The 14,683-nt window shown below is 46.9% G+C and overlaps 1 protein-coding gene across 2 annotated transcripts in view; it reads right to left on the bottom strand.

Moving 5' to 3' along the window:
* Nucleotides 1–14,397, bottom strand: part of EED (embryonic ectoderm development) — a 38,832-nt gene extending 24,435 nt beyond the window's left edge. For both annotated transcript variants that reach the window (XM_055120076.1, XM_055120082.1), the window contains exons 1-5: nt 13,871–14,397; nt 7,402–7,554; nt 5,359–5,451; nt 3,582–3,647; nt 1,494–1,619 (exon numbers count right to left, since the gene is read on the bottom strand). In XM_055120076.1, the coding sequence (XP_054976051.1) occupies nt 1,494–1,619; nt 3,582–3,647; nt 5,359–5,451; nt 7,402–7,554; nt 13,871–13,984 (552 nt within the window). In that variant the 5' untranslated portion in view covers nt 13,985–14,397. The remainder of the gene's footprint in view (nt 1–1,493; nt 1,620–3,581; nt 3,648–5,358; nt 5,452–7,401; nt 7,555–13,870) is intronic.
* Between the last annotated feature and the right edge of the window lie 286 nt (nt 14,398–14,683).

The following is a 14,683-nucleotide window of genomic DNA, read 5'->3' as shown; positions in this document are numbered from 1 at the left end:
TGCTGGGATAGACCCCAGTGCCCTACCCACTGTACTATCTTTCCAGTCCCACAGATAAGGATTTTTAAAATATCCTGAGGGGTCAGAGAAAGTATACTGGGTTCAAAGGATCTCCCCTTGCACGGCCAGCTGGGTTTGATCCCCCACTGGGTGTAGTTGCCAATGCACACCCTCCTGTCTAAAATGATGCTCACAGCTGGGATATGCCTGCTTTTCTTCAGGAGAGGGGAAGTGGAGTGCAAGAGCACTTGCCTTCCTGGTCACGGTGAGGCTTTGGATTCAATTACCGGCACCAGCAAAAAGAAAAAAAGGAAAATATCACAAATAAAAACTCTCCACAGAAGGGGCCTGAGTGATAGTACAGCGGGTAGGATTTTTGCCTTGAAAGCAGCCAACCTTGGTTCAATACCTGGCATTCCAAATGATCCCAACTACTACCAAGAGTGATTCCCGAGTGTAGAACCAGAAATAAGCCCTGAAATACCAGGGTAGCCCCAAAACAAAAAATATTTCCACAGAGGCTGGAAATGTGATTCGGTCGTGGAATGCATGTCTCTGTAAATGGGAAGAAAAAGTGGGTGTGTGTGAGGGTCACACCTGGCCGTGCTCAAGGTCAGTATTCCTGGCTCTATACTCGAGATCATTCCGGGCGCATCAGGAGGGACAGCATGTGGTGCCAAGGATCAGACCCAATTCAGCTACATGCAAGGCAAACCCTCTGCCCATCTACCAGCTGCCCTATCTCTCTGGCTCCCAAAATCCCATTTCTGGGGCTGGAGCTACAGCACAGTGGGTAGGGCATTTGCCTTGTATGTGGCTAACTCAGGTTCAAGCCCCAGCATCCCATACGGTGCCCCAAGGAGTGATTCCTGAGCGCAGAGCCAGGAGTAACCCCTGAGCACCTCTGGGTGTGACCCAAAAAGCAAAAAGCAAATAACTAAATAAAAAATAAATAAAATTCCATTTGTTTTTTCTATGCTTTTGGGGCCATACCCAGCAGTCCTCAGGCATTACTCCTGGGTCTACACTCAGAAATTACTCCTGGACGTACACGGGGACCATATGGGATGCCAGGGATCGAACAGGGGTCAGCCACAAACAAAGCAAATAAATGCCCTACCCCCTGCACTATTGCTCCAGCCCCAAAAGCCACTTATTTTTTTTTAATCTGTATTACCAAAATATGACGAATCTTTAAAAAACCTGTCCGTAGATACAACAAAGCAATAAGCAACGTATAAATTAAATGACAAATGTTTACACTGTTGGGCTGAAATAACAACGATGAGAAGACACTCTGCATGCTGAAGCTCAAGTCTGATTGCTGGCACATAATGGCCCCCAACGCACCAGAGCAGACGATGGCGCAGTTGGGAGGACCCCCTGAAATCAACAGTGTAGCCTCCAAAAACAATTTACTAGTTTTAAGTTCATATAAAAAATTTTTATATACATGCACTTTAAAAAATCTACAAGTTTGACCATTAACCCACCTTTATACACTGCATTGTTATGGGATTAATTATCCTAATTATGCCTCTGGATCCAGCCACAGCTAGCAGAGGATGGCTTGTATTGCTATCATATGTCCATGCGCAAGTATAAAAGTTTTCATCAGCCTAAGAAATGCTAGTTAAGAAATACATTTTTGAAAAAAGAAAAATACATTTCTATAGGTAAGCAAGTCAACTATGACCTTCAAAGGACCACTAAAATTTTGACATAGCAGTTCCCATTTTCCTCCGTATCTGACAGATTTCAACAATCGGTTATTTAAAATCTAGACATGATGAGGCAAAATTTGGCCCCCACTAAATTTTAATTACCCTCTTAATTTGCATAACCACTCAACTGAAGCAGAAACCATAGCATGTAAGTGAACGGGCATAGCCGTGTGCCATAAAACTATTAGAACAGGTGACAAAGGGCCAGAAGGCTGAGGCTTGCGCACAGGCGCTGCATGTGGAAGCCCCAATGTGGCATGGCCTTGGAGGAGCCAGGTGCGGCCAATCAACAATCAGATGCCTGTCCTGAGGCTTCAATTTGATTACTTACTCCATCACAATCCTTGGACTATGTGCCTCTAGAGAAAGAGAACCAGTTAGTTCCCCGCCTTCTCCTAAGTGAGACATCAATATGGCTCTAATTAATCACTATCTATGCAAGGATAAATGTTCTTGCTTTTTCTTGATTTTTCAATGGCATCCTGGAAGAAACAGCCTTTCACCAAGTTTGTTTGTTTTTGTTTTTGCTTTTGCTTTTAGGGTCACGCCCAGCAATGCTCAGGGATTACTCCTAGTGGTGCTCAGGGGACCATAGGGATGCTGGGAATCGAATCCTGGTCGGCCGTGTGTAAGGCAAACACCCTACCTGCTGTGCTATTGCTCCAGCCCCAACCTTTCACCAAGCTTTGACTGCATTTAACCCATTGGCTTTTAACTGTTCAGGAACCGGGGCTGGAGCAATAGCACAGCGGGTAGGGCGTTTGCCTTGAACGCGGCCGACCCAGGTTCGATTCCCAGCACCCCATATGGTCCTCTGAGCACCGCCAGGGGTGATTCCTGAGTGCAGAGCCAGGAGTAACCCCTGTGCATTGCCAGGTGTGACCCAAAAAGAAAAGAAAAAAAAACTTTTCAGGAATCTATATCATGCAGTTTTGTTTACTAAACAAATCACAAATTTCATTTTTGCACTGAAGGCCTTGTTATCTAATATTTAGTTTAAGTATCAATCAATTCACATCTTGTAATCAATCTAAGTACAAGGATTAGAAAAATAAAAAGCATTAGCTATGTTAGAATCAAAGTGCAGCAGCCATTTTAGTTATTAGTAGCCATTTTGCTATTCTGTATGATTATGTAACAGACAGCTGTACCAGGCATGAACCGGAGATAACATCTTGGAAAAGGAAACAGAATAAAATTCACAAAAATTCACAAAAAGCTTGCCGACAAACAAAATTCACAAAAAGCTTGCCGACAGTGCCAGCCAACCGATAAATATAAAAAATCCAATGGTCAGTCAGGCATGGAAAGAATAGAACAAAGGGTACCATAGGTGGTACTAACCTAGCAGCAAGTAACAAGTGTCTGAAGTCCCTTGTACCGTGTTATATAATGCTGGAAGATAAATACCCCCTGCTTTTGTGACAGGCAGCCGCTCGCTCCAAGGAAGCTGCCGCTATGTCCGTGAGCAGAATGGGGTCCCTAGCTCGAGCTAGCCAATAAAGATCCTTTGCTTATTGCATTTCAACTTGTCTTTGTGTTGAGTTCTCTGTGGAGATTTCGACCCGGTTTAATAGCTACTACAAGAGTAGTTCTCTACTGCCAGATTTCCAATGTTCATCTCCAGCCACCTCACCTTCCTCTATATCCACCCTACAATGAACTTCTAAAAATCAGGAAAACTAAGTTTGGTAGGTATCAGGAAATCCTTGGAAGATAATCAATGAAGGAACAGTATTAGCTGTAGTTCAGAATGAAAAATACTTCAGGGAACTAATTAAATTTACAAAAGCTTTGGTGTATTTATAGAAAATCCAAATATTTAGCCCCAAATACTGAAAACCCAGGAAAGGATACATCAGCATCCACATAAGATTGCAACAACCGGATTTCTCCTTGTGAGTGGCATTCATACAAAGTAACCTAGTGAAAACAAAAACACACATCTCAAATGCAGATCACCCTATATTTTTTAAGCATTTTAGTTACAACCATGTTTTAAAAATCCTACAGAAACTCCTGCCTTAAATGAGTCATTTAACTTAAGGAAATCATTATAAAATTTAACCTACTACATAATTACCAGAGTATATCCAATAGTATGTTAAGTTTCTACTTCCAATGTCTCAAACATGTATTTCAATTGTACCAATTCTTTAAAGATTTAATACTATGAATTACAAACACTTCTCAAAGTTGTGGCATAAATTAAGTTCTTAAAGGATATGTATAATTTGCTCAATGATTTCTCTACTGGCTAAAGCACATAAATAGCATTTTTCGGTTTTGGGTCACACCCAGCTATGCTCAGGGCTAATTCTCGGCTGAGGCATCACTCCTGATGGACTACAGGGGGTGCTGGGGTCAAACTGAAGTCACATGCAGGGCAAAGCACCCTATCTGCTAAGCTATCTCTCTGGTCCCCAAAGAATTTCCTTATTTCTTATAATCCAGGCCAACAACCTATCATTAATTTTAGTAAGGAACAAGAATTTTATGAAGATCCTATAAAACTTATATCCTCTAATCTAAAAATTCAAACAGCAGAAATTTTAGCAACTCAAAAACTTCAATGTCACTTTAAATGAATAGGGATTTTACTGGAAGCCTGAAATACTGCTCTAGTTGTGAGGTATAATTTTGGTATGAACATGATCAAGCTGGTAAGTACAGTATTAGGACTACAGCAGTATCTTAAGAATTTAATTAGACTGTTCCCAGTTGGAAAACAAAAACAAAAAACACTTCAATCTTTTCTGAAACTCCAGCACTCTGGGCAGCAACATCCAGCTGCTAAGGCGCTTGCCTGCAGGCATCCAGTGACCGAGTACTGCACATGGCCTCACAAGCACTGCCAGGCATGATCCCTAAGCAAGTAAGCCTTGAGCACCTTGCATGTGGCCCAGAAAACAAACCCAAAGACCCACAGAACATGAGTTTAGGGCCAGGTGAAAGCTGAGAAGGCCTGCTCCCTGAGTTCTGCCAGAAGTAACCCCAACATAACAAGCAGCAACTGAGTGTGACCCAAAACCAAACTAAGCCAAACAAAGTCAAAAGTCGATCACACATACTATCACTTTTCTTCTGGACTGTTTTCAAAGAACTAGACAGCTACTAACAGGACATTCTTGTCTGAATGTCTAAACAGGTATCAACCCATGTTTGCAAGGAATTTTGGAACTAGACAACTATCACAATCTACATCTGACTGAACGTCTGAACAGGTATGAGTTGTTATCAACTTTAGAAGAAAACTTCAAAAATGTCAGAACTTCAACGACTAGGCAAATGTTTAATACAAATAATTACTTTTTAATAGCTCCAGACTTATACTTTGCATTTACATAAAGACATTTAAGAGTTTTAAAAACATCACACACATTTTACCTTAATCTGAATGACAAACTATTAAATTCATTCCAGAAAAAATTGTCAGTTTTTGCAATAACCCAAAATATCTAAAAGCAAACAAAATTCTAAGTACAAACTGCTTCATGAACAACCGGAAGAAACAAAAATTATTTTAGTCATTAATACTAGTTTTTATTAATTTCTACAATGCTTCACTTTACCAGGGAAAAAAAAGGTCAAACAAGGCATAATCTTTACATCAAATGATTACAGTAACACTCACTCTGTTACTTCCTACAGTTGCAAATACTAATGGATCTCCTTCTTTACTGTGCCAATTAAACTGAACTCCAAACAACGGTTGGTTATGATCTTCCTATTTAAAAAAAAGAAAAATATAAAATAATTTACAAAGTATTTTATAAAATAAAAATTACATAAGCCGAAAAAGGTGTAAACTACTACCGCAACCTCTTCCTAATTTTCCAAAATGCTAGCTACTATTTGCATATCTAATATAATCCAAGGAAATCTCATCCCATTTTAATTTTCAAATATTGGTGTGATTATTTTATAAAGACACCAAGAGGTTGTTAGATCAAGAGTACTTATGTTGAAAGTACTTTTACATTTGACTTTTCTCCCCCACCCGCCACCCCTGTATTAGGGACCAATCCAGGAGCAGTCTCATGAGTATGCCCTCATTAACACTGAACTACATTCCTATCTTCACTTTCAAAATAAAAACTTCCAAGGGCCAGAGCGATATACAGTGAGTAGGGTGGTTGCCTAGCACACAGCAGACCTGGGTTCAATGCCCATATGGTCCCCTGAGCACCCCAAAAGTAACCTGAAAATCACTGGGTGTGACCCAAAAAAGCCAAAACAAAACACCAAAACCCACTATGGGGCCAGAGCAACACTACAGTGGGTAGGGCACTTGCCTTGCATAAGACTGACCCAAGTTTGATCCTTAGCACCCTAAATGCTCTGCTATGCCCACGGCCCAGCGCCAGGAATAAGCCCTGAGCACAAACTGTTTATCTTTTTTTTTTTTTTTCGCTTTTTGGGTCACACCCAGCGATGCACGGGAGTTACTCTTGGCTCTGCACTAAGGAATTACCCCTGGCGGTGCTCAGGGGACCATATGGGATTCTGGGATTCGAACCCGGGTTGGCCGCATGCAAGGCAAAAGCCTTCCCACTGTGCTATCGCTCCAGCCCCCAAACTGTTTATCTTTTGAAAGATCAGTTTTATGCTTCTGAAATATTTCACCAAAATATTTAAATAGCAGTAAAATAATCTAATTTACACGACATATTTGCCTAGTATAGACAAACCGCAACTCAAAACCCACACAAAGGGGCCAGAGACAGTGCAGCTAGTTCCCACAGCCGGCCCACAGGAAGGCCACAGTGCAGAGCAGGGGGAAAGAGAGCCCGAGCACTGTCAGGCGTGTCAAATCAAAATAACCCACAAACAAACCCCCAAATTAAACTAAAACTGTATGAAAAAGAAAACATTCAAAATGGCAACCAGTAATTCTTTTTATAAACAAAAACTATTGAGGAAATGATTCAAATAACCTCAATCCTTTGTATTCTCAAGTACTAAGCATTCAGGGGAACAAGAATGTTTAGTGGTAGTACAAATTTCTCATGTATTATACCCGGGCTTCAATCTATAGCACACAAAATAATTTTTTAATCTTTAAAAAATTAAAAGGCAGGGGGCTAGAGCCATAGCACAGCAGGGAGGGCGTTTGCCTTGCATACGGCTGACCAGGTTCGATTCCCAGCATCCCATATGGTTCCCCGAGCACGGCCAGGAGTGATTCCTGAGTGCATGAGCCAGGAATAACCCCTGTGCATCACCGGATGTGACCCCCCCCAAAAGGGAAAAAATAATAAATTAAAAGGCAAAAAATAAGTTCTATTTTAAAAACTATATAAAGGTGTCAGCTTCAATTTATACCAGCTCAAAGTCATGTTCAATTTTTTTTATAACAGATACCAAGAAGTGGCTCAAGTCTAAGTTGGGACATGGTCAGCATATGGTTCCTTGATCACTGGTCTGATGAGCCCAAAGACCCAACAAAGCAGTAACTTTATTGTTTGTTTACCACTGAACAGCATAGTGGGTAGGGCATTTGCCTTGCACGCAACGGACAGGAGTTCCTCTCTGAGAGCCAGGCAAGCTACCCCTGGAGTATTCGATATGTCAAAACAGTAACAAGTCTCAAAATGGAGACGTTACTCATGCCCACTTGTTGACAGTGCAGTGACAGTGCTACCACTGAAAAATAATTCTATCTTTGGCCACATACCTTGAGGCTATTCACACATCTGAAAGAGTATTTGCATTTCTTTGACTTCCATTTTCCCTTCCCCCAACTTTTCCTTCCAGGTGCATTTGGAGTGTTCGTAGGTGTGTCAGGGCGTTCAGTATTTGTTCCACTTTCTATACTGACAGCATCATCCTAAAAGCAAAAAATTTAGCAAAGCTTACATCAAATACTGTATTTAGAACAAGCCATCTTCTATCCATCAGGTAGTGGAAAGAACTGCTAGAAATGGGAAAATTACCTGTCTCCAAATAAAGTTACAAGAACAAACCAGCTACAAACCAGATTTACAGGTACTTGGCAATTACGCAAAAATAAAATTCAAAAACGGTAACAGATGGTAATGATGTAGGCAGGCAGAAAGACAGGGAAAGAACCCATGGCAAGGAAAGGTCTAGTTAATAAAGCCCCTGGGTGTACACTGAAATTTCTGGGATGTAAAGTCCTAAGGCTGATCCACCTTATGGATCCAGAAAGCAAGACCTGAAAATATCTTCTCCAGCAGTGGGCTCCAGGGCTGGACCCCTCCCCAAGGAAAGGGCCTAAAGGAAAATCCTCCAGAACCCTCAAGCCTCTCCCTTAATCTGATTAACCCTTGCAGTTGAGCCCAAAGACTCCAGAGCATTCCAGACCAAGGCAACAGAGGATATCCATATAAGTCAGTCCAAAGTCTCTGGCCCTTGAGCTCAAAAGTCTCATCCTCTGGAGCTGTCATTCTTTCCCTTCCACAAACCTCCAAACAAAATCTGTTTTACTTCACTGCTCTTCTTTTCTCCTGAAATTCTTTTCAGTGAGGCATAAGCCCGGTAACCCTGAGGCCTAGGACTTGCCTTTTCCTGCAAAGAGCAAGTGCTCACCCCGACCTGAGTCCCTGGCTCCCCAGAAATCTGGTGGTGGGAAGACGCCCAGGCTTGCCTCAGGCCCTGCTGAGCAGAGGCTCTGGAAGAATGGGTCTGGGGTGACTGTCTCTCTCCTCCCCGCCTCCCACAGAAGCCACCTGTGGGGACCCAGGGCCTTCAGTTAGACATTTTCACATGTCAGCCACTTGAATGTAATCCCTGTCTCTTATTCACAGAAGGCACAGCTGGGGAGGGAGGAGTTCTAGAGTCTGTGGCCTCTCAACAAGGTGGCCTGACGCACAGCATAGGCTCAGGTGAAGGCCAGGCCACTGGACTGCTGAGCCTGGAGGCTCTGTAGCTGCGTGTGGGGGGCTAGAATAGAGATCAACATTAACGTAGTTTTAGACACTGTTATTATTTCCTGAACACATCAATCTGAATTTCTTAAATCGTACATAAAAGTCTGTGCTACATTTTAACGAAATCTGACTCAAAACTCAATGTCACTCATGTAAAACTCAAGTGATGACAAATGTACTGCAGGAAGCCTTCCACCTCACTCACAGGGATCTTCAGTGCTAGTACCAAGTGCAGACATTTTCTGTCTCAGTAGAGGATTTCACAACCTCATTTGATGATATAGCACAATGTTGTTTGAAAAAGAACAAAATTGGAGCTGGAGAGAGCACAGAGAGGAGGATGTGAACCTTGCTTGCAGTTCATGTTCAATTCCCAGCATCCCATGTGGTCCCCAAAGCCCCACCAGGAGTAAGCCCAGAGCCCCCAGAATAAGTCCAGTGGCACCAAAAAATAACAAAAGAACCCCACAAAAAATAGACATTTAAACCTTAAGGAAAGTGACCTTAAGGAAAGGGTCATTAAATTCATTCCAGGAAAAGCTGTTTCATTTTAGAACCTGTTGCTTCTCAAAGTTGGTTTTGCGTAATCATGTACGGTACAAAATCACATTATGAATTAGGCCATTGTAACCATTGTTACCTAGGTCACAGTAAAAATTACTGTGGCCACAAATATATGTATACACATATATACAGAAATACACACACACAGAAAGCCAAAGTGATGATATGCAGGTAGGGCATTTACCATGCAGGCAGCCAAGTCAGGTTCAATCCCTGGCATCCCATATGGTTCCCCCAGCACAACTAGAAGTGAACCCTGAGCAGAGCCAGGTATACTCCCTAAGCATTGCTAGGTGTGGTCCCACTCAAAAAAAAGTGACTAGGTGGCAGAACATATTCTAAATAAATATCTTAATTTGGGGGGGGGGGCACACAAATAGTTCTGACCCTTGAATTATTTATTCCTAAATATACCTATACCTATTTTAAACATATACTTTGAAAAAGTATATAGTGTATTTTAAATTTATCCAGGAATCACTCTTGGCAGTACTTAGAGAACCATATGGGATGCTGGGAATTGAACCCAGGTAGTTCACGTTCAGGGCAAACGCCCTACCTGCTGTGCTCTCGATCCAGCCCACACAAAGTCTTTGTAGATAGAAAGATGTAAAACATCTAAAGTTCAGGGGCTGGAGTGAGAGCAAAGCGGATAGGGTGTTTGCCTTGGATGAGGCTGACCCCGGGTTCGATTCCCAGCATCCCATATGGTCCCCTGAGCATCGCCAGGAGTAATTCCTGAGTGCAGAGCCAGGAGTAACCCCTGTGCATCACCGGGTGTGACCCAAAAAGAAAAAAAGAAATCTAACGTTCAGTCTATCTATGAAAGCAGCATTATTTGTGGCACTGGGAAGGCAATATAGAGGGGCTGGAGAGACAGTGTACTGAGTGGATAAGGCGTTGGCCTTGCAGGTCATGGACCTATATTCGATCCCCAGCACTCCATGTCCCCCCAGACCCAAGGTAACCTCTGGGCATCTTCAGATGTGGCCCCAACAAAGCAAAACCAAAATAACCCAGAGTGGAATTTCATTTATTTTGATTTTGGGGCCACAGACCGAGGTGCTAAGGGGCTAGGCCCAGCTCAGTGTGTAGGGGTGGGGGTGGCTCCAGAGGGTACTGGGGAACCATGAGGTGCCAGGGAGCAAGCCTGGGCCTTCCGTATGCAAAACATGCCACTCCAGCCCCAATCTCAAACAAGCGGAACTCTATCTTTTAACTTTGGAATCACACCCGGGCATGATTATTCTTTATTCCTGCTGAGTGCTTGGCGGCTGCTCTAGTCTACACCAAGGTCTGGGCCAGGGCGAGGTGGCTGGGTGTATTGATCTGTGCCTCTGGTGTCGGCAGGCAGGGAGATAGGGAAGGCCCCCTCCCAAGGCAGCAGCAGGAAATTTCCTGGGTTATAGCCAACCTTGTGAAAGTTGTGAAAGCCAACCTTGAAGAAAACAGAAACTAAGGCCTGATAAGACTCTCACTATTGCCAGCAACAGACCCAGAGAAGCTGCAGCAGAAACAAAAGGCCAGGAAGGGCATTTCAAGACCATCACCACTCCCAACAATTTCCATAGCAACAGACTCTTACCTAAGTAGAAGCCCTAAGTGGGGGCAGGTGGGAAACCTCTATACAAAGGCCACCGTGGACAAAGCAAGGGCTGCAGATGCTGTCCGAGTCCATGTGCTGCTTGTGCCCACGTGGCTGCATACAGGTGTCGCCCACATCTCCAGTCTTGAGTTGTGGACTTTCATGCCTTCGTGTCTAATGCTAGATAAGTCTAAGGACTCTCTCCGCTCTTGGAGGAGCCCGGGTTCTCTCTCGGCAAGTCACTCTCCACTCTCCCACTTTCTCTTTCCCTTCAAAACCTCCAAATAAAATGTTTTACTTCACTGCTTGCCTACTCCTGAAACTCTTCGAGGCGAGACAAGAACCCAGTAACTTTGGGTCACAGGTAAGAGCTGTGTATGCTGATGGGTGGAACCCTGGGAAGGAAACCATGGATTAGGGGGTCATGTCAGGAAAAAGGCTGGGAAACACTGCTTTAAGTTGAGGCTCTACTGTATGTTCCTTCTAGAACAGCATGAAGACTTAGTTAATTTGACAGGCCCCAGACACGTTCAGCTGTTTGTAGTGCATGCTTTGCCCGGTGGAGGTGATGTCAGTGGGCCCCACTGGTTGCTTATGTGAGGCGGGGAGGAGAAAGTCACTTTCTCCCGATCCTCCTCTGCACCTGGGACCGTGAGGGTGGGGGGCACTGACCCCAGGGCCCTCTGGCTGAGGAACAAGCCCTCACTCAAAGGGCTGCCCGGAAACTGCTCTTTTCTCAGTCTGACTCACCGGGGACTTTCTACTGCTAGGACTGGATGCTGGGGATAGGTGATTCATAAAATAAGCAAATCAGATACACGCCAACAACAAAAAAACCCCACTTTTGACCTTCATTTAGTCATATTTGTCTATAAGAATACAACGCATGCAAACATCTATACTTCCTCCATTGCTTCCCCTAGCCAATGTCCAAGATCTGAGATCCCTAGATGTAAATTACAGAATCTGTGAACAAAATTAACATTTTAAAATAAACTTACATGGGGCTGGAGTGATAGCATAGCGGGTAGGGCGTTTGCCTTGCACATGGCCGATCTGGGTTCGATTCCCAGCATCCCATATGGTCCCCTGAGCACCACCAGGAGTAATTCCTGAGTGCAGAGCCAGGAGTAACCCCTGTGCATCGCCAGGTGTGACCCAAAAACCAAAAAAATAAAAAATAAAATAAAATAAACTTACATGGCAATTTCCACCACTGTAATAATTTATCACTTCTATTACAATGTAAATTTTTAGCTGTGACTTTATTTTTTTTCTTTTTGGGTCACACCCGGCAATGCCCAGGGGTCATTCCTGGCTCATGCACTCAGGAATTACCCCTGGCGGTGCTCAGGGGACCATATGGGATGCTGGGATTCGAACCCGGGTCGGCCGCGTGCAAGGCAAACCCGGCAGTGCCCAGGGCTGACTCCTGGCTCTGTGCTCTGTAACAGTTGCAGATTTCAATTAGACCAAGTGCTAGAACTAATGTACTAGGTAAGCACTGTATCACTTTATTAAATGCTATATTTAAGCAAATTTATCTTATTTTTCTTTTTCATTTTGGGGGTCACACCTGCCAATGCTCAGGGGCTCTGCACTTAGGAATTACTCCTGGTGGTGCTTGAGAGACCATATAGAGTACCAGGGAGTCAACCCAGATCGGCTGCCTGCAAGGCAAGCGTCCCACAGGGTGTACTATCACTCCAGCCCCTCATCACTCTTACTTAAAATTGGGAGGAGCCTCCTGTACTCAAAGTCAGCCCTCCAACGCCTTCAAACCATCTCCCAGGGAATTGATCGCAATAACTACACCGGTGATGGGTGGAGCGCTGGAATTATGTGCGTGGGAAATCGTCATTAACGGTAATGGAAATCACAGAACCTCAGTTAAAAAAAAATCTATCTCCCAACCCGGGATCCCCGTTTTTAAGATGAGACACTGAGGCAACTAGGTCAGCTCACAGTCAAGAAACAAGCAGTAGGAGTTTAGCTTCTCGTTCGGGTGTGTGCTCCTGTACACACAAATATCAACCGGCAAAATTTTTAAAAAACGTAGAAGTAAAATTGAGTTCAAGGACTGGAATGATGAAGCTGAAAAAACAAAACGGCAGTTCCCACTCTATGACAAGTGGGCGGCTGGGCAGTATTTGAATTAACTCTGCAGGGCACCCGAGCTCCCCGGCAGCTTCAGGGACCAGCCCCACCGGCGCGTTCCCCGCAGCAGCAGAAAGCCTTCTCCGTCGGAGCGGACTCGGCGGCCCCGACTCCGCAACGTGCGCGCCCAGGCAGCCACTGAGTGCAGACCTGGGCGGGGAGACCATCTACCCCCGGACCCGCGACACCGCGCAAAGAAACTTACGCAGGCCCCCGGGCTACGTGAGCGACTGTTTGGGATGAAGACTGCGAGGACACTAGCGGACGGCCGTCACAACCCTTACACGGGCACGGTCTCGGTCCCATCCTACTCCCGTGTCCCAGGGCCCACTCAAGGCACCGGCTTCACCGCTGGGCCCGAGCACAGCAGCGCGAGGCCGACTCCGGGCGGGCGGCGGCGGGACACGCGGAGGGGGCGGCCGGCCCGCGAGGCCACGTGCGCCCGCACCGCGCCGAGTGTCCGCGCGGCCTCCCACGCCCCGCGCGAGGCAGCGCCCTGGCACCCCGCTCCCTCCGGGCGCGACCCCCGCTCGGCCCGGCGCAGGGAGGAGCGCCCTGCAGCCCCGCCGGCGCCCCACACGCGGAGCCCGCCCAGCCACCCGCGGGGCCGGGCCGGGCCGAAGACGCCCCGCGCGCGCCCCCGCCCCGACTCTCCAGCCCCGGCCCGCGCCCGCGCCCCCCGCCCCGACTCTGCAGCCCTCTCCGCCCGCGCCCCCCGCCCCGCGTGACTCTCCCCGCCCGCGCCCCCCGCCCCGACTCTCCAGCCCCCACGCCCCGCGTGACTCTCCCCGCCGCGCCCCCGCCCCGACTCTCCAGCCCCCGCCCGCGCCCCCCGCCCCGCGTGACACGCTCCAAGCCCCTCCCCCGCCCCGGCACGCGCGCGGCGCTTGAAATATTCTTCGGAGCAACTTTCCCCGGAAGTGAGTCCCGGCGAGGACGGCACTCACATTCTCGTCGCCGGAGAGGTCCGGGTTGCTGTTCTCGTCGCTGCTCAGCTTCTGCTTCTTGGCCGCAGGCATGTCGCTTCCCGCCGGCGCCGCCGCCACTTCCCTCTCGGACATATTCCTCCGCCTCCCCGCGGGCTCCTGCCGCCGGGGGCGGGGCCTCCGCCACACCGCCGTCAAGCACGCCCGGCCGGAGCCTGCCGCAAAGCTGCCGCTGCCGCCGCCAGCTCCGCCGCCACCCCCACTGTCGCAAACCGCGCCCAGCCGCCGAGGCGGGCGTGCGTGCGACCCCGCCACACTGCTGAAAAAGGGGCGCGTCGCGCGCCCTCCCGCGTGGCTTCCTGGCTCCTTCCCTTCCCTTAAGCCCGTCTTGCCCCTTTCCCGCCGCCTTCCCGGCAGTTTGCGCGGAGAGGGGCGATCCGTTGGTTTTCTAGGGTAGCGTTTCGTACACTGCCCTTCCTCACTACCACCTCCTCGAAAAAGGAGAGGCGGAACTCGGGAGATATGCTCCCACTTCCTTCTCCCAAAGCCGTTTCAGCCGCGATCGGCCCAATCCTACTATCCCGGACCCGCTGCAAGGACTCGAAAGTCTGTGGAATGGACTAGACCACCGATATCTCGGGAGACGGGGAGGAATACTCGAAGTCACCTCTTGCCCTAGCAGTGCATGCCACCTTTCCTGCCTCTTACGCTCGGAGGTGCATGCTCTCACCTTAGACGTAGAGCTTTCCGCAACCCAGCGACGTCTAGAGCGGAGAAAACCTAAAAACGTGACTTCTTCTCCCTTGCCTCCCCCGCTTAGCGAGTGGAAGCGGC

This window comes from Sorex araneus, chromosome 1 (genome assembly GCF_027595985.1).
Source record: "Sorex araneus isolate mSorAra2 chromosome 1, mSorAra2.pri, whole genome shotgun sequence".
Taxonomy (NCBI): Eukaryota; Metazoa; Chordata; class Mammalia; order Eulipotyphla; family Soricidae; genus Sorex; species Sorex araneus.
The sequence above is the reverse complement of the archived record's forward strand: the minus strand, read 5'-3'. Positions and strand labels throughout refer to the sequence as shown.